Raw genomic sequence first — 22317 nt, forward strand, 5'->3', positions numbered from 1 at the left:
TGAGGCACTTTCCACTATCTCAAGTTGCTCCAAGCCACATCCAACCTGGCCTTGGACACTTGCAGGGATCCAGGGGCGCTCACAGCTTCTCTGTGCCAGGGCTTCCCTACCCTCACAGGCAGGAATTTCTTCCTAAAATCCCACCTAACCCCTCTCTGTGTGAGTGGGAAGCCATTCCCTGTGTCCTGTCACTCCAGGCTCCTGTCCCAGCTCTCCTGGAGCCTCTTCAGTCACTGCAAGAAGCTCTGAGCTTTCCCTGGAACCTTCTCAGCTCCAGGTGAACACCCCCAGCTCTCCCATGGCAGAGCTGCTCCAACCCTCAGAGCATCTCCTCTGGCCACATCCTTCTTCTGCTGGGATCCCAGAGCTCCGGGTGGGACAGTCCCACTCAAAGAACTCCTTGACACAAGTGGGTCACAGAGCTCCACATTTCCCACTGGAGCTGCAGCCCGAGCTTCTCCCTCCCTTAACCCAATTTACCCCACTCCCAGTGAGGCACTGCAGGGCTGTGGGTTTTTTGGGGAAGGAGCTTTGCTGACCCAGCACATAACTTTGCTCTGCATGAATCAGTTGCTGTGCAGTCTGCAAACACATCAATTGTGGCCTGACAGGAGGAGGAAGGAAACACACAATCTTCCCTCGGATTAAACCAGGGATTTCGACAGTCCTCAAACAGCTGCGAGGGGGACGCAGCCACTCAGCAGCTCATCCAGGCTCCTGCACAGTTGAGCAAGGAAAAGGAGAAACCCCCTGTATCCACAGAGGTTCAACAAGCTCAGGAACTAACACAGCGAAAAATCCCTGAATTTCAGAATCCCTGAGGTTGGAAAAACCCTCCAGGACCATCGAGTCCAAGCTGTGACAGATCCCTGAGTGCCACATCCAGCTGTTCCTCAGACACCCCCAGGGATGGGCACCCCACCTCCCTAAGCAGCCCCTTCCAATGCCTGACAGCCCTTTCCATGAAGAAATTCCTCCTGAAACATCTGGATGTGGCACTTGGGGACACGTTTCAGCGATGACCTGGCAGCGCTGGCTTAATGGTTGGACTCGGGGGTCTTAGAGGGCTTTTCCAACCTTAATAATTCCATGATTCTAAGTCTGGGAAAACCTCCACTTCCCAGCTACCCCTCAAGGGAGCATTCCCAGGAGAGCAGGACAGGGATGGTGGGCAGGAGAGGTCCCAGCTCTGCTTGAAGCAGCCAAAAACATCATCTGGATGTGGCACTTGGGGACAGGTTTCAGCAATGACCTGGCAGCGCTGGCTTAATAGTTGGATTTGAGGGTCTTAGAGGGCTTTTCCAGCCTTAATAATTCCATGATTCTAAGTCTGGGAAAACTTCCACTTCCCCTCAAGGGAGCATTCCCAGGAGAGCAGGACAGGGATGGTGGGCAGGAGAGGTCCCAGCTCTGCTTGAAGCAGCCAGGAACATCCTTGGGCACAGAACTCCGACACCAAATCCTTGTTCCTGTTCTGCTGAGGAGCATTTTCCCCCGTGCCCCAGCACACAGGACAGAGAACAGAGACGGACCGACCACCACTGCCAACATCTGCCTTTAAATAACGAATAATAAAGCAACAAAGAATAAATAAAGAATATTAAAGTCCTATAAACAGCCGGTTCTTGCTTCCCCAGGGTCAACCAGCCCTGACACAAACCCCAAGAGCCTCAGGAGAGCCACGTTCACATCACAGCTGCCCATCCACACCGCATCCCACGGAGAGCAGCGGACACTGCATCCCGTGGGGCAAGCAGGAGCCGTGGCCAGCTTGCCACCCAGTGAGAAACCCAGGCAGGCTGGTGGGTGGCCCCACGAGCCCCCCGGGCGCCCGGAGCCACCGGCACGCGGCCTCGGCGGAAAAACATCTTGGAAAAGTCGCCGAATATTTCGGCTCAGAAACGCCGCCGGCGGCGCGGGAACGGAGGCTCGTCAGGAATGCGGTCCCCAGGGCTGCTGAAATACATCGGTTTCCTACTTTCCTTTTTTTATAGGGAATGATCCGTTTGATACATTTACATAATGCCATAATCTGGAGGAATTTCTGTCTCTTCCCTCCACAGGCATCCTCTCGGCGGGAGAACAAGACCGTCTCTGTGACGGCACCGCGCTCCGTGGATAAACACTGCTCCTGGGGACAATTTTCCTTAATTAGAAGTATGTTAACAGGAACGAGCACAAAGACAAACTCCCGCCCCCCCAAGGGCGCCGGACGGCCGGACAGACACCCCGTGCCCCCGAGGGTCCGGCATGGCCCCCCCTGCTCCCAGGAACAGCCGAGTCCTTGTGTCCGAGCAGGGCAGGAAGGGACGGCTGCCACCACCACACACGGCCACAGCCGTCACGTCAGCCTCGTTGCCTCAGCAAACCAGGCTCAAAAATAAATAAATTCACCCCCCGCTCTGCGCTAAGATGTTTCGCTGCGAGGAGGAACCGCTGGGTGGAAGGCGGTGGCCCGCGGCCAGGATGTCTGAGTCGGTGCTGGGATGGATCCCTGGGGCTCCGCGCGCACTCACGCCCGCCCTGCACAAGCCAAACGTTCCTCGGGGGTGACACGGGCTGTGCAGCCCCCCCAAGAGGGACATCCCAGCCTGGGGACAGGCTGGAGCACTGCCCTTCACCAGGGAGCACTGGGAGCCCCAGTGCATGTGCTGTCTGTGCCTCAGACCCACAGTGCAGCACCACTGAAGGGGAACCATGTCCAAGGGATCTCCAGACCCCCACTGATACCACCTCCAGCTCCCCATGGTGGGGACACCCCAAATTTGCCTCTTCTTCAGACTGTGTTCTGCTCCAGTGCAGCACCATGGCTTCATCTGAAGTGGAATCAGGGATCACAGCACCTCTCCAGCCCCTCACTGACACCATCTCCAGCACCCCATGGTGGGGACACCCCAGATTTGCCTCCTTTTCAGGCTGTGTTCTGCTCCAGTGCAGCACCATGGCTGTATCTGAAGGGGAATCATGTCCAAGGGATCTCCAGCCCCTCACTGACACCACCTCCAGCTCCCCAGGCTGGGGACACCCCAAACTTTCACTCCTGCCCATGTCCTGGCTCAACCCTGCAGCATCCCTGCAGAGCCTGGCTGAGGCACCGGAGGTGGGAAGAGCAGGAACAGGGATGGAATGGAATGAGCTCCGGGTGTGGAGGGCAGCCAAGGGACCGCTAATTACTCTGCCTTAATGAGACCATTCCACGGGCACAAATATTCCACAGAGGCTGAGGGAGGGACGGGGCACTTGGCTTCCTTCTGGGTGAGAGGAGAGAGACACAGGCTCGATGGGAACCCGTCACTGGGGTGATCTGGGGGGAGGGGGGATGAGAAAGCAAAAATGGGGCCAGCGTGGGCAGGAAAGGTCCCAAGGGGCTCCTGCAGTGAGCCTGGCATGAGGCAGTGCAGGATGGACAGGCAGATGTGTGCTGGGACAGACAGATGTGTGCTGGGACAGACAGATGTGTGCTGGGACAGACATGCTCCAGTCCATGTGAAATCAAACCCATCCCTGGGCACGAGCATCCTGATGACTCAGGACCTTCGTGTCACCCTTTTGTCTCCAGCAAAAGCTGTGGGAATGCAGCTCACCCCTGCCACCACAGCCTGGAGGGGATTGTGGGGGGTCTCAGTCCCTTGGGAGATTTATTTCTGTTCCCTATGAGGGGAAACAGCAGGTAAGGGGAGCCAGAGGTGCTGGGCAGAGCCACAGCAGGGTCATGAGTGCCAGATCTTCGTTAACAGACTGATTAAAATCACCATCATGGTGTTGTCCCCTGCCACACAATGAGCTGGTGTGAGTGCACGGCTCCAGACATGGCCCCCAGTCCCTGTGCCCTCCATCCCCTGTTCCCCCAATCCCCTGCTCCCCCAATCCCCTGCTCCCTCCAGCTCCTGCTTTCCTTCATCTCCTGCTCCCACCCAATCCCTGCTTTCCCCTGTGGTCCCTGCTCTCCCCTATCCCCTTCTCCCACCCATCCCATTCCCTGCTCCCATCCATCCTGGTCCTTGCTCTCCCCTATCCCCTGCTCCCCTCCATGTCCTGCTCCCATTTTATCCCCTGTTACCATTTATCCTCTGCTCCCATTTATCCCCTGTTACCATTTATCCTCTGCTCCCATTTATCCCCTGCTCTCCCCTAACCCCTGCTCTCCCCAGTCCCCTGCTCTCCCCTATCCCATTCTCCCCTCCATGTCCTGCTCCCATTTATCCCTTGCTCCATTTATCCCCTGTTCCCATTTATCCCCTGCTCCCATTTATTCCCTGCTCTCCCCTATCCCCTCCTTCCCTCCATGTCCTGCTCCCATTTATCCCTTGCTCCATTTATCCCCTGTTCCCATTTATCCCCTGTTCCCATTTACCCCCTACTCCCATTTATCCCCTTCTCCCCCATCCCCTGCTCTCCCCCAGCTCCATCTTTCCTTCCTCACTGCAACAAGAACAGCCATAAACAGTTAAAAAACCAAAAAAAAAACCCAACAGAAAGGAACCACGAGATGAAGTTACCAATCATCCCCCTCTCCTGCCAAGTGAGTTCACATCGGAGCCTCTTTCTTGGCCAGGATGAGGCAGCAAGGAAGAAAAATAGCTTTCCATGCAAAGTGGGGGAAGAAATGTACTTGGATTCCTCTGCAGAGCAACACGGCCCTGAAATCAATCTGTCCCAGCAGCCACAGCTCCTCTGCCTGCTGGCACGGGGACAGGCCATTCCGAGTGACAGTGACACGGAGTCAATGAAAACACCCCCCGAGCTGGGCAGCTTGGGATTGATGCTGCCCAGGAAGGGATTTTAATGGTGGCCAGATTGCTGGTGTTTAGGGTTTATAATGCACTCAGGATCAAATGTCCTGATATTTCAAACCCCTTCCCGGGGGCTTGTTTTATAAAGGAAAACAACAAAGCTTAAACTGAGAAATAATAAATCATGGCACCTCTGCAGTCCTTCCCCAGCAGCCCTGCATGGATCCTGCTGAGCTGCAGAATTGCTGCCTGCTCCACCTGGGAAGGAGCAGTGCTGGACTGGGAGAGTGGCACTGGGACTGGGAGAGCAGTGCTGGGACTGGGAGAGTGGCACTGCAACTGGGAGAGTGGCACTGGGACTGGGAGAGTGGCACTGGGATTGGGAGAGCAGTGCTGGATTGGGAGAACAGTGGTGGAACTGGGAAGGAGCAGTGCTGGGACTGGGAAGGAGCAGTGCGGGGACTGGGAGAGCAGGGCTGGACTGGGAGAGCAGGGCTGGACTGGGAGAGTGGCACTGGGACTGGGAAGGAGCAGGGCTGGACTGGGAAGGAGCAGGGCTGGACTGGGAGAGCGAGTGGCACTGGGACTGAGAAGGAGCAGCACCAGAGCTGGGATGAGGCAGTGCCAGCTCCAGGCACCTGCCAGCACAGTAAATGCATTCCCTGGCATCACCCAGCTCAGCTGGTGACCAGATCCTGCCGGTTCTGACCACGCAAAAAGCCACGGAAAAGGGGAAAAAGAAACTGAAAGAGCACGGGAAGGGGAGGGGAGGGGCAGGGAGAGGGCAGCCACCCCAAGAGCCACGGAGAAGCCGAGTGCTCTGGCTCCTGACACGTGTTCCCCAGTATTTTTCCACAGCCCAAGCAAAGTCTTGCCCTGGGAGCCGAGTGTCACCCGATCACAGCACACCGGAGACGGGGATTTAGCACCGCTGTCAACGCCAGCGTGGGGGCCCAGAGGTGACCAGCACAGCCCTGGCCTGCTGCCAGCTAAAGGTGGCCTCCTGAGGACAGTCCTGGCCTCTCTGCATGCTCTAGGGAGGTGTTCCCACCTCCTGGTGTCACCTCTAGGGGACAGGGACATGAATCTGATGGAAGGAGGCACAAATCCCCCAGCACAGCTGCTTCCCTCCCTGGGTCCATGGCCAGGATTGCTCAAGGATGTGATCCCTGACAAACAGCTCCAGGATGGGGGGACAAGGCCAGCAGGATGGGGGGACAAGGCCAGCAGAATGGGGGGACAAAGCCAGCAGGATAAGCTTGGAGAGCTGGGGGAGCTGGGGGAGCAGAGAGCTCCAGCCGTGACAAGAGAAGCAGCAGCACAAGAGCCCAGCAAGAGATTTTAATTATTATTTTTTAGTGCTCTGTTTGGCTCTGAAATTCCTTGGAAGCCCAACTCCAAACAAACAAGGACATTGTCTGGGCAAACACGTGGAGGCTGGAATCTGGTTGAGAAAACCCACGGGATCACAAAGTCCCCGGAGGTCAAGGGTCTGCCACGGAGCACAGAGGGTCCAAGGGGAGCTGGGACAGGTCCCCAGCTGTCCCCTGCCCCATGCCAGAGGGGCTCAGGGCTGACAGGGGGTTCAGAGTGAACCCCCCTGTGCCATCCTGATGCTCCAAGGGGTCAGGGCAGCCTGGGCACAGGCACGTGCCTCCGTCCTTGAGCCTGCCAGGATCCTCCTGGCCAGGAACACTGCAGGATTGTCACACGGAGAGGAGGAGAGGGACAGCAGGATGGGAGGAAGGATAAGACAAGCTCTCCTTGTTACAATTCAGTGCTGGCAGGAAGGATGAGCCCTTCCCGTGCCGTGGCTTGTGCCTCATCCTCATCATGGGGGTGAGCACTGAGGGACACCCAGGGCTGGCAGGACAGTGTCACTTCCAAGGTCCCTGTCGAGATGGGGACAGGCTGGATCCCTCCCCACATCATCCCACCTGTCCCAAGCCCCACACATCCCCCCGAGGTGGCCAGAGCCCCCCCAGCCCACTCTGACTGATGGTGGAGAGAAATGATCCAGCTCCAACACAAAGCAGGGATTTTTGTAAGAGAAATGGATGGAGGGCTTTACCAGCCTCTGATTTTTAGTGTGTCCCCGGAAAAAGACCTGAGGGTAGGGAACCAGCCAGCTCAGATCAAGTGAGAAAATCAGTGCCTGTGACAAATATCCACGGGCAGCGAGGTGGGAGCCGAGGGGGAGGCGCTGCAGGAAGCCCCGAGCAAAAAGCTTTGGGAGTGTAAGGACCAGGGGAACAACAAAGCTCCGAGGACATCGGGTCGTGCCAAGGGCTGTTAACAGCCTTCATTTAACACATCTCCCACAGCACAAGTGACAGTAATCTCTGCAGGAGCAGGACAGGGAGGCAGGGGAGCCATGGGAGCCAGGCTCATCCCGGGCAGCTGGAGCTGCTGCTCTCCAGCCCCTCAGCATCAATCTCCCCCCATCAGATGCCAGCTCAAGCCCCATTAGCAGCAGGCACCAGGGAGGCCCCACTCCTGCTGGGAGCAGATAATGCCATAAAGAAGCAAATAAAGAGGGAAACCACTAATTGGATTCACGGGTCTCGCCAGTGTCCTGCAGGAGAGTGGCATTATATCTCCTCATCCCGACCTCAGTTCCCCCGGTGCTGGGGGAATTCACTCCTCCACTTCCTTTGTGCTGATGAGCCAGCCTTGCTCCAAGGGAGAGGGGCACCTAAAGAGACCCCCTAAATCCCAGGAACACCCCAAAATCCCAGGGACACCCCTAAATCCCAGGAGGGGAGCGGGAAGCCGAGCCCTGTCCTGTTCAACTCCACGCTATCAGTCGCCTGTGAGAGCAAAGGGTGAGGCCTCTCCCTAAAAATACACCCTGCCCTAAAAATACACAGGGTGAGCTTAAATTAACTGTGCACACACCCTTGGCAGTGCCCACAGCCTGCCCAGCCCAGCCACACACAGACCCCAGGACCCCCAGGACCCCCGGGACTCCCAGGATCCCCAGGATCCCCAGAACCCCGAGGATCCCCAAGACCCCTAGGGCTCCCGGGACCCCCAGGATCCTCAGGACCCCCAGGACCCCTGAGATACCCAGGATCCCCAGGATCCTCAGGACCCCCAGGATCCTCAGAACCCACAGGACCCCCAGGATCCCCAGAACCCTCAGGACCCCTGAGATCCCCAGGACCCCCAGGATCCTCAGAACCCCCGGGACCCCCAGGATCCTCAGGACCCCCAGGACCCCCAGGATCCCAGCTCAAACCCCACTGCCCTCTGCAGAGAATCCCTCTCAGCTCTGAGATCCACCCAGGACCTTCAGTCCTTTGCAGAGATCTGTCCATCCCAATTTGCTGGATGAGCCATTGCACAGCGGGTGGGGTAAGGGGATCCCTCTTGCTTCAGGCCCCCCTGGAAGCCTCCCCAGTTTCAGGAGGCAAAATCCCTGGGGGGAATGACACCAGGGAAGCAAAAACCTGACAGTGACCCACTGCAAGCCCCAGATCCCCCAGTTCCACCCCGAGTGACTTGGTCAAAGGACAAAAGCAGTGACAAGAATGGTGTCCCACATCCCAGCTCTCCTGCTGTGGCACCCACCAGCCCCACTGCTCTGTGCAGGCAGGGAAGGTGCTGGAAGCTCCTCAGAGAGCACCAAAATCCCAACCAGTAACTCTCCCTCCCATCCTGACTGCAGAGCTGGGACCAGCAAGCCCAAACAGGACACGGAGCTTTAACCACACTCGTTCTGGCCACGGAGCCACCAGCAGAAGGAAACTGCCACCAGCCACTCACACCGTGACTCAGTGGCACCCACAGAGGCACCTGTGGGTTGGGAGTTTGTTCTTGGTCACTTTTTGGGGTGGGACTCGGTCATTTTTATGGGGTGGGACTCGGTCACTTGTTTGGGGTGGGACCAAAGGAAGCAAGAACTGAATCCCAAAACCTGCTCCACTCCTCCCTGTACTGCTTCTCCTCATATCTGCACACCAAGAAATTGCTGAACTGGATAGAAATAATGACAAAAGGCAAAGGAATGACCTGTGGGAAGCTGCCTCCTTCCCAGTTTCACCCACCACAGCCTGGGAATTGAGGATGGGGGAGCAGGACGGGGGTCCCGAGGGGAGTGGGCACTCACGGTGCAGGCTCAGGGAGATGTTGATGGACCGTTCTTCCACAAAGCCCTTCAGGTTGGGGATCTTGGCACACTTGAGGATGGTCTGGGAGGCACTGTCACCCACGTGGACCCAGCACACCGTGTCCTCCACGTAGTTGAAGTCCATGGCCGTGGTCTGCTTGGCGCTGGTGGGGGTGATGTTGGGCACGGGGGCCCCGCTCAGGTACGTGGCCAGGATGTTCTGGGAGTTGGCAATGAGCAGCACAGGAGGGCGATCCACGGGCTCTGGGGGCAAGGAGGGGACAACAGGGTCAGGGCACACCTCAGTCCTGTGGCTGTAACCCCAGGGAAGAGCCCTCAGGGCAGGGCTGTGGTCTGCAGGGCTGTCCTGAAGCGCCACCCGAAGCTCTCCCTGCTGAGGGTCTCACCATTCTTGGCTTTGCAGGATCTGTTGTCTGGCTGCAGGAGATAGCCCTCGACACAGCTGCACGTGTAGGAGCCCTCTGTGTTGGTGCACGTCTGGCTGCAGGTCCCGTACACGGTGCATTCATCAAAGTCTGGGAAAGACAGGGAAAAAACCAAGATTTGGATCAGAAAAAAAACCCCTCCTTTCCTGCTTGAAGAGGAAATGAAGCCCCCCAGTTTCTCCAAGGTGGAGCTGGAGAGGAGGGGATGATCCCTGAGCCAAAGAGACCCTCACATCAGCCTGACAGGGAATCCAAGGAACCCTCAAACCAACCTTCTGTCAAAGGAACCCTCACATCAAATTTCTGTCAAAGGGACCCTCACATCAACCTGCCAAGGAATCCAAGGAACCCTCAAATCAACCTTCTGAGGAGTCAAAGGGACCCTCACATCAGCCTCCAGAGGAACTGAAGGCACCCTCACATCAGCCTCCCAAGGAATCCAAGGGCCCCTCACCTCCAAGGGCACCCCATGACCAGGCAGGCAGCCCCTGGTTCCCTGCTCCAGCATCAGCTGCAGGAACACAGCCCCTGCCTGGCCACAGAGCCTCCCCCCAGCTCTGCACCTCCATTCCCACTCCAAATCCCCCTAATCTCCAGCTCCCAAACCCCTGGCTCAGCTGCTCTTTCTTCGGGCAGATGAAAGAGATGAATCCCCCAGAGCTCTGTGCCAGAGCTGGGAATGGTCCCCTCCACCACATGAAAGGGATGGAGCCATCACAATCTCTCACTTCCAGGCTTGTTTCCATCACACTGATGCCATCAATCCTTGCTGTGACCCTCTCCTATTTCTCCCATCCTCTCTGAGGCAGGGATGCCAGGAGCATGCACCAGCCCCTGACTCCATGCACAAAAACAAAGCCTTTTCCTCATTCCCAGTATTCCTCACTCAGGCTTTTGGGAGCCACATCCACAGCGGGGGGAGTCCCATCCATCCCATCCCTCCCATCCATCCCATCAATCCCATCCCATCCCATAAATCCCAGTCCCTAAATCCCATCCCATAAATCCCATAAATCCCATAAATCCCATCCCATCAATCCCATAAATCCCTATCCCATCCCATAAATCCCATTCCCTAAATCCCATCCCATAAATCCCATAAATCCCATCCCATCCATCCTATCAATCCCATCCCATCAATTCAATCCCCTCCCACAAATCCAATCCCACAAATCCCATCCCATCCCAACCCATCTCATCTCATCCCATCCCCTCCCATCCCATCAATCCCATTCCATAAATCTCATAAATCCCATCCCATCCCATCCCCTCCCATCCCATCCCCTCCCATCCCATCAATCCCATCCCATAAATCTCATAAATCCCATCTCATCCCATCCCATAAATCCGATACCCATCTCATCTCATCCCATCCCCTCCCATCCCATCAATCCCATTCCATAAATCTCATAAATCCCATCCCATCCCATCTCATCTCATCTCATCCCATCCCCTCCCCTCCCATCAATCCCATCCCATAAATCTCATAAATCCCATCTCATCCCATCCCATAAATCCGATCCCACAAATCCCATCCCATAAATCCAATCCTATCAATCCCATAAATCCCATAAATCCAATTCCATAAATCCAATCCCATGGATCCCATCCCATCCCATAAATCCAATCCCACAAATCCCATCCCATCCCATAAATCCAATCCCATCAATCCCATCCCATGGATCCCATCCCATAAATCCAATCCCACAAATCCCATCCCATCCCATAAATCCCATCCCATAAATCCAATCCTATCAATCCCATAAATCCCATAAATCCAATTCCATAAATCCAATCCCATGGATCCCATCCCACCTGCCCCGTGCTGTCCCAAGCCCTGCCCAGCCCCGTCCCCACACGGCCAAGCCCCGGCGCTGCTGCCAGCAGTGACATTGGCCCCATCCCCGAGCAGGCACGGCCAGCAGCAGGCAGTGAGGGCTCTGGCCAGCCCCGACCCACCTCTGCAGCTCCTCCTGTCCTCGGCCAGCTGGAAGGAGTGGTTGCAGTAGCACACGGGGCCCGACAGCGTCGGTGCACAGTGGTGCTGGCAGCCCAGAGCCGAGCAGTTGGCCAGTTGTTCTACAGGGGACAGGGAAGATGGAAGAGAGAGGGTGTCACCCAGGGGTGGACACCAAGGACCAAGGGTTGGGTGAGCAGGATCGCCAGACCTCATTAGGATCACCTAATCCTGTCAGGATTTGCTGGGAAATTTCACATTTCTCACACCTCCCCAGAGAGGAGAGAAGGACTGAGCCCCTCAGTCCATGGATGCACCAGCAGAAGGAGGGAGGACATGTGGGACACGCAGCTGCTCCAGGGAGGGGGGTCTGAGCAGCCCCTGCCACCCCCAGTGCTGCTGACTCTGTGCCAGTTCCAGGGGTGGCTGAGACCTGGCACCCCTAGTGCAGAGGAGTGGCATGGGATGCAGATCCAGGACATCCTGAGGGACGTGGATGCACCAGAGAGCCAGAATTCCCCCCTTTCCAACCCTGGAGTGCTCAGAGGGGACAATGTGGGGGTTCAGCACGGGGGCTGCACTGGCATTACCACCCCCAGCATGTCTGCAAGGGCAGCAGAGATGGGGGAGCAATGGTCCAGCAGCAGGAGTGGGAACAGGGGTTGGGGTGACGATTTGGGGCCATGGCTCAGGGTGACAGCTTGGGGTGATGGCTTGAGGTCATGTCTCAGTGTGACAGCTCGAGGTGACAGCTCGGGGTGATTGCTTGGGGTGACAGCTCGAGGTTACAGCTCAAGGTGACTGCACAGGGTGACAGCTCGGGGTGACAGCTCGGGGTGACAGCTTGGGGTGACAGCTTGGGGAGAAACCAGGCCTGCCCACGCCTGGGGCAGTGGCAGGCTGGAACTCGCAAGCAGCTGCGAGGAAAGGGAGGAAATGCCTCCCTGGGGTGGCACCTGCCCCGGGCAGGGGGGACTCGGCGTGAAGCTCAAGCACCACCGAGGGCTGGCAGCCCCAGCGTGCCCAAACCTGCGAGCACCAGGTGCCCAAATCCCTGAGCAGCTGCCCCAACACGGCTCACGTGGCTCACGTGCTGCCCGGCCGTGAAAAATCAGATCCCACTTAAGTAACGAGAGCTCTTACTGAAATATTAATTCTCAGCTCAGGCACAGCTGCAAGAGCTGCCCCGGGCTGCTCCCATGGGATCCAGGCAGTGGAGAGGAGCTGGGTCCCAGCAGGGAGCCCTTTGGGGCCGGGGGTCTTGGAGGAGCAGGACAGGAGCCCCCCAGGCCAGGCAGGGAAGGGCTGGGGAGTGGAGAGGCTCCAGAACACAAGGTCAGCCCGGGACACACATTTCTGAGCGATTAATCTGCACAGCAGCACGCTGGTTTAGGGAGTTTTCCAGCAGGATTAGCCACGGGGACAGGCCAGGAGCGGGGACAAAGCTCCTGGAAATTAGGAAAAAACCACAGTGGTATCTCTTATCTGGACCAGAACCCCAGGCCTGGAGCTTTTAAGCCCAGGAGACAAAGCAGCTATTTCATGGCTGCAGGCTCAGGAATGATGGGCATTTCACTTCCAAGCGGCTCTGGATAATCTCTGGATCTGTGACTGTGCTGAGCTGAGTGTGGTGGGGCTCACACTCAGCAGGAGAAACCAGGCACCTCATCACTCCCACCCCGTTGGGGCAGCCCCCTTTCCTGGGACCCTGCATCCCCCAAGTCTCTGTTTCTGGTCACATCTCACAGCACTCATTTGAGAAAAATATCTTTTCATGGGTGCATTGGTATTGCTCCAGTGTTAAACTGTGACAGACTATGCTGAGCCGAGTGTGGTGGGGCTCACACTCAGCAGGAGAAACCAGGCACCTCATCACTCCTACCTTGTTGGGGAGCACCCCAGAGGGCAGCCCCCCTTTCCTGGGACCCCAAATCCTCTGTTTTCTGGTCACATCTCACAGCACTCACTTGAGAAAAAAATATTTTCATGGGTGCATTGGTATTGCACCAGCGTCAAACCTGAGCGTGGTGGGGCTCACACTCAACAGGAGAAACCAGGGACCTCATCACTCCCACCCCATTGGGGCAGCCCCCCTTTCCTGGGACCCTGTGCCCCCCAAACCTCTGGTTTGCACCTCACAAGATATTTCTGGTTGCATCTCAAAACATATTTTCACTTGAGAAAAAAATCTTTTCACGGGTGCATTGGTATTGCACCAGCATCAAACCTGAGTGTGGTGGGGCTCACACTCAACAGGAGAAACCAGGCCCCTCCTCACTCCTACTTTGTTGGGGAGAACCCCAGGGGGCATCCCCCCTTTCCTGGGACCCTGTGCCCCCCCAGATCTCTGTTTCTGGTCACATCTCATCTTCTGGTCACACTCATTTGAGAAAAATATCTTTTCATGGGTGCATTGGTATCGTGCCAGTGTCAAACCTGAATGTGGTGGGGCTGACACTCAGCAGGAGAAACCAGGCACCTCCTCACTCCCACCCTGCTGGGGAGCACCCCAGAGGGCAGCCCCCCTTTGCTGGGACCCCCAAACCTACCCCGGCAGTGCGGCCCCTCATCGGAGCCGTCGAAGCAGTCGTGGAGCCCATTGCAGAGCTTGCTCATGTGGATGCAGAGCTCGGTGCCCAGGCAGTTGTGCTCGTTGGGTTGGCAGCGGGACACTTTGCTCTGGGGACCTGCAGGGCACCAAATGGCACAAGGGTCAGCACAGGGACTGTGACTCTCTGGGTGCCAGCACTCCCCTTGTCCCCAGGCCGTGGCACATGGGGGGGGCCCCTCTGAGCCCAGCACAAGGAGACTTAATCTCCATTATTAACTGGAAAAATTACAAAGGAAGCCAGGCTTTAGTTTTAAGCTCCTCTGAAAAGAAGCAAGGCATGGAGACAAACAACAAACACACCATAAATCCATTAACAGCCTGAAACCCTGGGGAAAGCTCCTGCAACATTCAGCACGGCTTCACCCCAGGCTGGAGGTGGCTGCAGGGGTGACAATGAGCCCTGGCACAGCCCCTGCCAATCCTGACCCCCTCCATGGGGTCTCCTCCTCTCCCTGTCCCAAATCCATGTTTCAGGGCTGAACACACAGCGTTTCACCAGAACTACCAACACTTCTCTGCCCAGCCAAAACACTGAAATCCCATTTTCCAGGGGCTGCTCATGCCTCACCCTCCCCTCAGCAGGGCTGGCAGAAATAGCTCAGTGGGTCCCCGCGGGCCCCCACGAGCAGTGAGAAGGGCACAGCACACACCGTGTCCAGGCACGGTCCCATTTTATCCCAGTCACCTTCACCAGAGGCTCCAACAGCAGAGTTTGCCCTAAATAAGCTCCAGCTCTCCTTGGAGAGGAGTGTGACATCACACACAGAGCTCTGCGTGCTGGCACAGCCTCATCCCACACCTCTGAGGGACACTGGGTGTGATCCCACCATGACCCTTGGGCTAAAGGAGGGGATAAAAGCCCTCAGAGGCACACGGGGCTGTGGGAAGGGGACCACAAAGCCCAGGATTTGTGACACCTTCCCCTCCATGCTGAGCAGGATCCTCAATCCATCCCAGCCAAGACTTCCCTCTGTCCATCCTGGACAGTGACCCTATTCCTGCTCAAGGGATGCCTGGAAAATGGGAATTTAACAGGCTCCAGATGCCAGATCTCTCCCCTGAGTCTCAAATACATCCCAGTACGCTCCCAGTGAGCAGACTGGCCTGGCACTGGGGTGAGGGGATCCTCCAGGATGCTCAGGACACCCAGGCTCTCTCACAGCCAGCAGGAATTTCAGCTCGCCCTCCTTCCCAGTGCCAGGGCACCCAGCAGATGATTCCTGGGAGAATTTCTTACCGGGTGCCACTGCACAGATTTGTTTTTTGCAGAGGGTGGGCCCGCAGTAATTGCAAATTATGGGTTAATTAAGTAACGTCGATATATGGACCAGAAGAATGGAGGGGCTGGAGTGAAGCGCCCAATTCATCAGTCAGAACTGCTCTGCCGTGTCCATTATTCCCTGCAAAGAGCCTGGATCAAACCACTTATCCCAAACAGGGCAGGATTAATCCACAAGCCACTTTGTTTGCTTTTGACCGTGTTGGCGCTAATAAATGAGCCAATTTATTACATGTGACAAGCTTGTGGTACACCCCAAGGAGCCGAATTAGATAGGAATGTCTAACCTCAAAAAACCACTCAGAAAAAAAAAAAAAAAAAAAGAAAAAAAAAGGATAGAAGAAAAGCAATTCTTCCTCCTGCAGTTGATTTGGCAACAGCCCAGGGAGACGCAGATGGGGGGAACACAATGAGGGAAGAGGCTGGAGGAGCAGGAGTGGCATGGTCCCACTTGTGCCATCAGGATGGACACGGATGGCAGCACTGGGGGGCCTGGTGCTGCCTCTGGGTCACTTCAGAGCTCACCAGGACCAGGCCAACAGCAGATCCAGCAGGGCAAGATGAGGGATCCAAGGCGTCCTGAACCCTCGGATCAATGGATGGACCAACCAGGCACAGCAAATTCCTTCCTCAGAGCCCCCCATCTTTGATCTCCAGCAGGATGGAGGCTCCTGTCCAAGTGTTTTCCTCTCAGGAAAGCTCCGTGGAGCAAAAACAACTGACGGTGCAAGAACCGTGGCGCGAGGCACTCGCACCAAATGAGCAACGCCGGGGACAGGAAGGGACCTGAGCAAAGCCAGGGAATACTTGAAAGGATTCCCCAGGGAGGAAAACCTGGCACGTGCCCGACAGCACTTGAAGAGCTCCGTCAGGAGAGCGTCAGTGCCACGCAAACACCGCGGCACCGGCGGGCCCCGGAGCCTCGGCAGGAGCGGCGCTCGCAGCCCGGCTCAAACACGGATTAAACGAGAGTAATAAAAGTCATTCTCTCCCTGCCAGAGAGATAAGGAGGATGAGAGGCTGCTGGAAGCGCCGGTGCCGGAGTGGCGTGAGAAAAGGCGGCCTGGCAATCCCGGAGATAGCGGGGGCCCGCGCTGACAGGTCGGGCTCCACGGGAACGAGCCTGGGCAGGAGCAGGGAGGCTCCACTCATCCCCCGGCCCACGGCAACGGCACAGATGTGCCCTGGCACCCCAATCTCCATGTCCTGGGGGGCACAGCGTCACCCTGACTCCCTCCCGGTGTCCAGGGGTGTGAAGTGGGAACTGGGGGAGGAGAGCAGAGCAGCTCAGGAAGGTGCAGCCCCTCCAGGACCCCAGAGATCAGCTGGGGAGGGAACTGCTCCCGAAGAACTGAGAGATTCCAAAGTTTGGAATCTGTGGTGGTGATGGAAACACACAGAGCCAGTCCCACTCATGGTAGTGAGGAGAGAGGAGATGCCAGGCTTTGGTCTGTGTCTCACAGAGGCTCCCAATTCCCTGTCCTGGAAGTGCCAAGCGTGTTCCAAGGGGCACAGGGGCAGCGGGGGTCCCGTGTCCTCCAGGGATGAGCCCTCAGGGGGCTCGGACCAAACCCAAGAGTCTTCCAACATCCATGACCTCCTCACAGAGGGACATGAGGTGCATCCACAGCACCAGAGGCTGCTCCTGGCACCAGGCCCCTCAGCAGCCCCAGGGAAGAGAGAGGCAGGAGGTGGAGAGGGAAGAGCATCCAAGGGGTCCATGCTGCGGTCACCTGTCCCCGCGGATCGAGCACAGATGCACGCAGCGAGAGGAACATGCCAATCAGGACAGATTTCTTCCAGCCTCCGAATCCTCCTGCTGTAATTTTCCAGGGCTGCTGATTGACTGGAGGCAGCCAGCCCATCCCAGCCCCCCATCCCTCCCACGGAGGGGCCGTTGCATCATTTTGCCTTAAGGAATAAACAAACCCAGAGCCGAACCAGGAACTGCTCTGGAGGAGAGGGTTCTGCCAAGCACAGCGTGAAGTGGGAATCGGGGTGGGAGAGCTGGGACAGGGGATGAGGAGATTCTGCTGGGCTGTCCTGTGTCCATGTGGGACATGGGGACAGGTGGTTCCTTGCTCCAGCCTGGCCAGATCAGAGCTCCAGACACAGTGGGACTGGCACAGCTGCCATCCCTGGTGTCACCACAGCTCTGACCCCTCTGACATCCCTCAATTCCCACCCCCACACCTCACCCAACCCATCCCAGTTCTCTGTTTCCTCCCAGAGAAACTCCACCGCCCCATGCGAGGGGGAACATCTCCAGAGCTGTGTCCAAGTGGCTCCAACAGCTCAGAGCAGTGAGCCCAATCCAACATCCTAATCCCAAAACCCATCTGGGACAGCGATGTCCCCTGGCCAGCTGCTCCCTGGGACTCCTAGAGATCTCCCCAGGGACTCGCAGAGATCTCCTTCCCTCACTCCCCATGCCCAGGAACACCGAGGTGCTGAGGATGGGGCAACACTGCTGCTGACTCTTCCTTCCTCGTGCACATCCATTTTGATGGAAACAAAAATAATGAGTGATCCCCCGTTCCCAGGAGGCTGGTTAGGAACCATGGATGGACGGATGGACGGATGGATGGATGGAAGGATGGATGGATGGATGGATGGATGGACGGAGGGAGGATGGATGGATGGATGGATGGATGGACGGAGGGAGGATGGATGGATGGATGGATGGATGGACGGAGGGAGGATGGATGGATGGATGGATGGATGGACGGAGGGAGGATGGATGGATGGATGGATGGATGGACGGAGGGAGGATGGATGGATGGATGGATGGATGGACGGAGGGAGGATGGATGGATGGATGGATGGATGGACGGAGGGAGGATGGATGGATGGATGGATGGATGGACGGAGGGAGGATGGATGGATGGATGGATGGATGGACGGAGGGAGGATGGATGGATGGATGGATGGATGGACGGAGGGAGGATGGATGGATGGATGGATGGATGGACGGAGGGAGGATGGATGGATGGATGGATGGATGGACGGAGGGAGGATGGATGGATGGATGGATGGATGGACGGAGGGAGGATGGATGGATGGATGGATGGATGGACGGAGGGAGGATGGATGGATGGATGGATGGATGGACGGAGGGAGGATGGATGGATGGATGGATGGATGGACGGAGGGAGGATGGATGGATGGATGGATGGATGGACGGAGGGAGGATGGATGGATGGATGGATGGATGGACGGAGGGAGGATGGATGGATGGATGGATGGATGGACGGAGGGAGGATGGATGGATGGATGGATGGATGGACGGAGGGAGGATGGATGGATGGATGGATGGATGGATGATGGATGGATGGATTGATGATGGATGGATGGTGGTGGATAAATGGTGGGATGGACGGACGGATGGACAGACGGACGGAATGGACACCCCCCACCCCAAGTGGCTGCAAGGGCAGCTGAGGTAGAACGTTGTGCAACGGCTGCTCGGGGCCCTGGAACGCCCGTGGCGAGAAGGAGCAAAGCCAGAGGAAGAGGATTAGGAAGGAAAGGCATACATACATATCTCGGGAGATTCATCCGAGCCATCCGGACAATCCTTCTCCCCGTCACAGCGCCAGCCCTTAGATATGCACGTAATCTGATCTTTGCATGCAAACTGTTTGGGGCTACAAGTCTTCGGTGCTGGATGAGAAAAAGAAATAACGATAATAAACAACATCAGTTTCTTCCCGAGGACAAGTTGTTTCAAAAGAAAAATCAAATTTCAATTAAAGGCCAAGATTGGTTTAGGGTTTTTTTTGGGGGGAGGATGATTTCTTTCCTATGGCTTGGCAGAAGTTCGAGCCCGGCACCGGATCCATCAAGCTTGCCCCTAAGGAAAGGAGGAAATTTAAGCTGGAGCATTAATTACACCGGGAGAAAACAGGAGTCGAGCACTGTGATGCGCTCGCAGATTTTAAAGATCATTTAACTTGGATGAATTAGCTCCTGGGAGCCAGAGGCGCTTCGTTTTCTGTGCTAGGCAAGAGAAAAACAGGGAAAAAACAAGAAAACCCAAATGAGAACAAATTAAAAAGTAATGCTTTTTTAAATCATGAGGACAACAGCAGGATGGGGATCCATCCATCCCATGTCCAGGACCCCAGGGAAGGCTGACCCCACATCCTTCATGGGACACACAGGGAGGGAAAATAGAGAGGGAAAACCAGCAGGAAAAGTCAAAATCCAGAGTCTGGGGAGGGAGAAAGGCTGGGAAGGGCCCCCTGCCCATGCCTTGGGGGTCACTGAAATGGGAGGGGACATTGCAATGGGGGGGTCATCAAAATGGGGGGTCACTGAAATGGGGGTCACTGAAATGGGAGGGGACATTGCAATGGGGGGGTCATCAAAATGGGGGGTCACTGAAATGGGGGTCACTGAAATGGGAGGGGACATTGCAATGGGGGGGTCATCAAAATGGGGGGTCACTGAAATGGGGGTCACTGAAATGGGAGGGGACATTGCAGACTCCCAAAAGGAGAGGACACAATGGGGGGTCATTAAAATAGGGGCCACTGAAACGGGGGGGGGAGCCCCAGCCCTGGGGGTGGCCAGAGCTTTTGCAAACCCAACACAACTGTGAGCCCTTGTTCAAGCAAAGGCAGCCGCACACGCAATTCCCAAAACATTCATCTCGTGGCATCCCTGCTCTCCTGCCAAATTCCCCTCTCCCAGGATCCACTTCACTTCCTGCTCAGCCCGGGAAAGGGGGGATTTCTGTGCCTGCATCTTCCTCCTGCCACGGGGCTGCTCCACAGCACGGGGAGCTGTGAAAGGAGAGGATGGGGATGATGCTGTCCCTCATCCCAATCCCATCCCTGAAGGGTGGGAGGACACTTCCCACCCTGTCACAACCCTGATCACTCCTCGGAGCTGCTCAGGGCTTTGCCTGACACCGTTTGCTGTGATGGGAGTGTGGCTCCTCCTGCCAACCTGCTTCCCTGCCTCCCTGCCTCCCTTCCTCCCCTGCTCACCGGCGGCGTGGGAGCTGCTGCTCGGCACAGCCAAGATGGAGACTGGACGGATCAAAATGGATGGAGCATCCCTGTGCTTCCCCTCCACCTTCCCTAGGCCAGAGGCACAGCCCGAGCCTGTCCCCTTTCCCCTTCCTCCCACCGGGCTCAGGGACAGCATCCTCTGCTCCAAATCCAGCCCTTCCACCCCCTCTTCCCAGTGGAACTCATCTGACGCCTCCATCTCCCAGCCACAGGCACATCCAAGGCAGGATTCATTAAGAAAACCACAGCAAAGAGCTGACACCCTCTTGGGTTTCCTGCTCCTCCTCATCCTCCCAGGTCTCCAGCAGCCACAGCGTGACCTACGGCTGCGGCAGCCGCTGCAACCCACAGGTTTCACTTCCCAAAGGAGCAGGCAGAGCTACAGGAGGGCAAATCCCTGGGAACTCACTGCCAGCTGCTTGTTTGTGGGATGGGAAACCAGGAGCTTGCTTTGTACTGGACACACCAATCACAGAATTCACAGAATCACTGGGTTGGAAGAAGCCTTAAAGATCACGGAGTCCAACCCAGCCCCAACACCTCAACTCAACCCCGGCAGCCAGTGCCACATCCAGGCTTTGTTAAACACACCAGGGATGGTGACTGCACCACCTCCCCGGGCAGCCATTCCAGAACTTTACAACTCTTTCAGTGAAAAAACTTCTTCCTAATATCCAACTTATATTTCCCTTGATGCAGCTTGAGGCTGTGTCCTCTGGTTCTGTCAGTGCTGCCTGGAGAAAGAGCCCAACCCCAGCTGAGCACAGGAGCTGTAGAGAATGACAAGGTCACCCCTGAGTCTCCTTTTCTCCAGGCTGAACACCCCCAGCTCCCTCAGCCATTCCTCACAGGGTTTGTGTTCCCAGCCCTTCTCCAGCCTCACTGCCCCCTCTGGATGGGCTCAAGGGTCCCAATGTCCTTCCCAAACTGAGGAGCCCAGAACTGGACACAGCACTCGAGGTGTGCCCTCACCAGTGCCGAGAACAGGGGAAGGATGACCTCCCTGCTCCTGCTGGCCACACCAGGAGACCAGGCTTTCCTGGAGCAGGGATGCTGGAAGGAGTCATCACTCAGCACCGGCACCTCCGTGCCGAGCATTCCCAGCTCCAGGACCAGAGCAGGAACACGTGGGATTCCTCCCAAGCACCGACACACACCGCCCTGAGGATGGACACCTGCCCTTCCAGAGAGGAGCTGATCCATGCAGGATGACCCCAGAGCTCTCCTCACCACCACAGAGCACCCAAACCCATCCTCTCCACCATTCCCAACCACGGGAAGAACCAGAGGCACCGCGGCTCTGGCACGGCCACCACAGCTCAGAGCAGGGAGAGCACGGAAGGCGATCACCCCCGAGGCTCCTCAGCATTCCCTGCTCATTCCCCGTCCTGGCACAGCGTGTTCCCGGCGGGTTCAACACCCTCAGTGCCAGGTGGACAATTAGAGAAGGTGTCTCTGTTCATGCATCCCTCTGACAGAGCCAAATTCCCTTCCCGAGCCGGGCGCTCGCCCCAGCGGCGGCGATGGCAGCGGAGCTCCGGCTCCGGGGTGGGGAATAAAGGCGCCTTCATCAGCGCACAATGAACGGCTCAGAACGGGGCCAGGGCAGCTGCAGGGACACGTCCCGGCCTTGGCAGCCACAGGAGAGAGACCCCGGCTCAAAAGGCGACTCAAAGGGGACAAAACCGCGCGGAAAACACGGCAGAAGTTGGTGAAAATAGCCGAAAGGTGAGGGGGGCGGTGGGGAAATAAACACGCCCAAAGGAGGGTCTGAAAGGAGAAAAAAGGCACTAAAATGTGACCCCAAAAAAATAAAATAAAATAAAATAAAATAAAATAAAATAAAATAAAATAAAATAATAAAATAAGGAAAAGTGGAGAAATAAAGGGTCTCAAAAAAGGCATGTAAGAAAAGGGCCCCCAAAGAGGCACAAAATAAAAGAGGTCCCCAAAAAAATGGCCCTACCCCAAAAAAGGGGCAAAAGATGAGGGGGATGGTGGGAAAATAAACACGCCCAAAAGTGGGTCAGAAAGGAGAAAAAAGGCACTAAAATGTGACCCCAAAAAAAAAAAAAATAAAAAGGGATGGGGAAAGTGGAGAAATAAAGGGTCTCAAAAAAGGCATGTAAGAAAAGGGCCCCCAAAGAGGCATAAAATAAAAG

The 22317-nt window shown here is 56.5% G+C and overlaps 1 protein-coding gene across 1 annotated transcript in view; it reads right to left on the minus strand.

Moving 5' to 3' along the window:
* LRP1 (LDL receptor related protein 1) overlaps window positions 1–22317 on the minus strand; it is a gene marked incomplete at its 3' end in the record, with an annotated part of 88779 nt that overhangs the window by 56742 nt on the left and 9720 nt on the right. The window contains exons 3-7 of the mRNA XM_041472679.1: window positions 18678–18800; window positions 13797–13934; window positions 11250–11369; window positions 9252–9380; window positions 8845–9108 (exon numbers count right to left, since the gene is read on the minus strand). Of these exons, the coding sequence (XP_041328613.1) occupies window positions 8845–9108; window positions 9252–9380; window positions 11250–11369; window positions 13797–13934; window positions 18678–18800 (774 nt within the window). The remainder of the gene's footprint in view (window positions 1–8844; window positions 9109–9251; window positions 9381–11249; window positions 11370–13796; window positions 13935–18677; window positions 18801–22317) is intronic.

This window comes from Pyrgilauda ruficollis, unplaced genomic scaffold, assembly GCF_017590135.1.
Source record: "Pyrgilauda ruficollis isolate IOZ18807 unplaced genomic scaffold, ASM1759013v1 scaffold296, whole genome shotgun sequence".
NCBI lineage: Eukaryota > Metazoa > Chordata > Aves > Passeriformes > Passeridae > Pyrgilauda > Pyrgilauda ruficollis.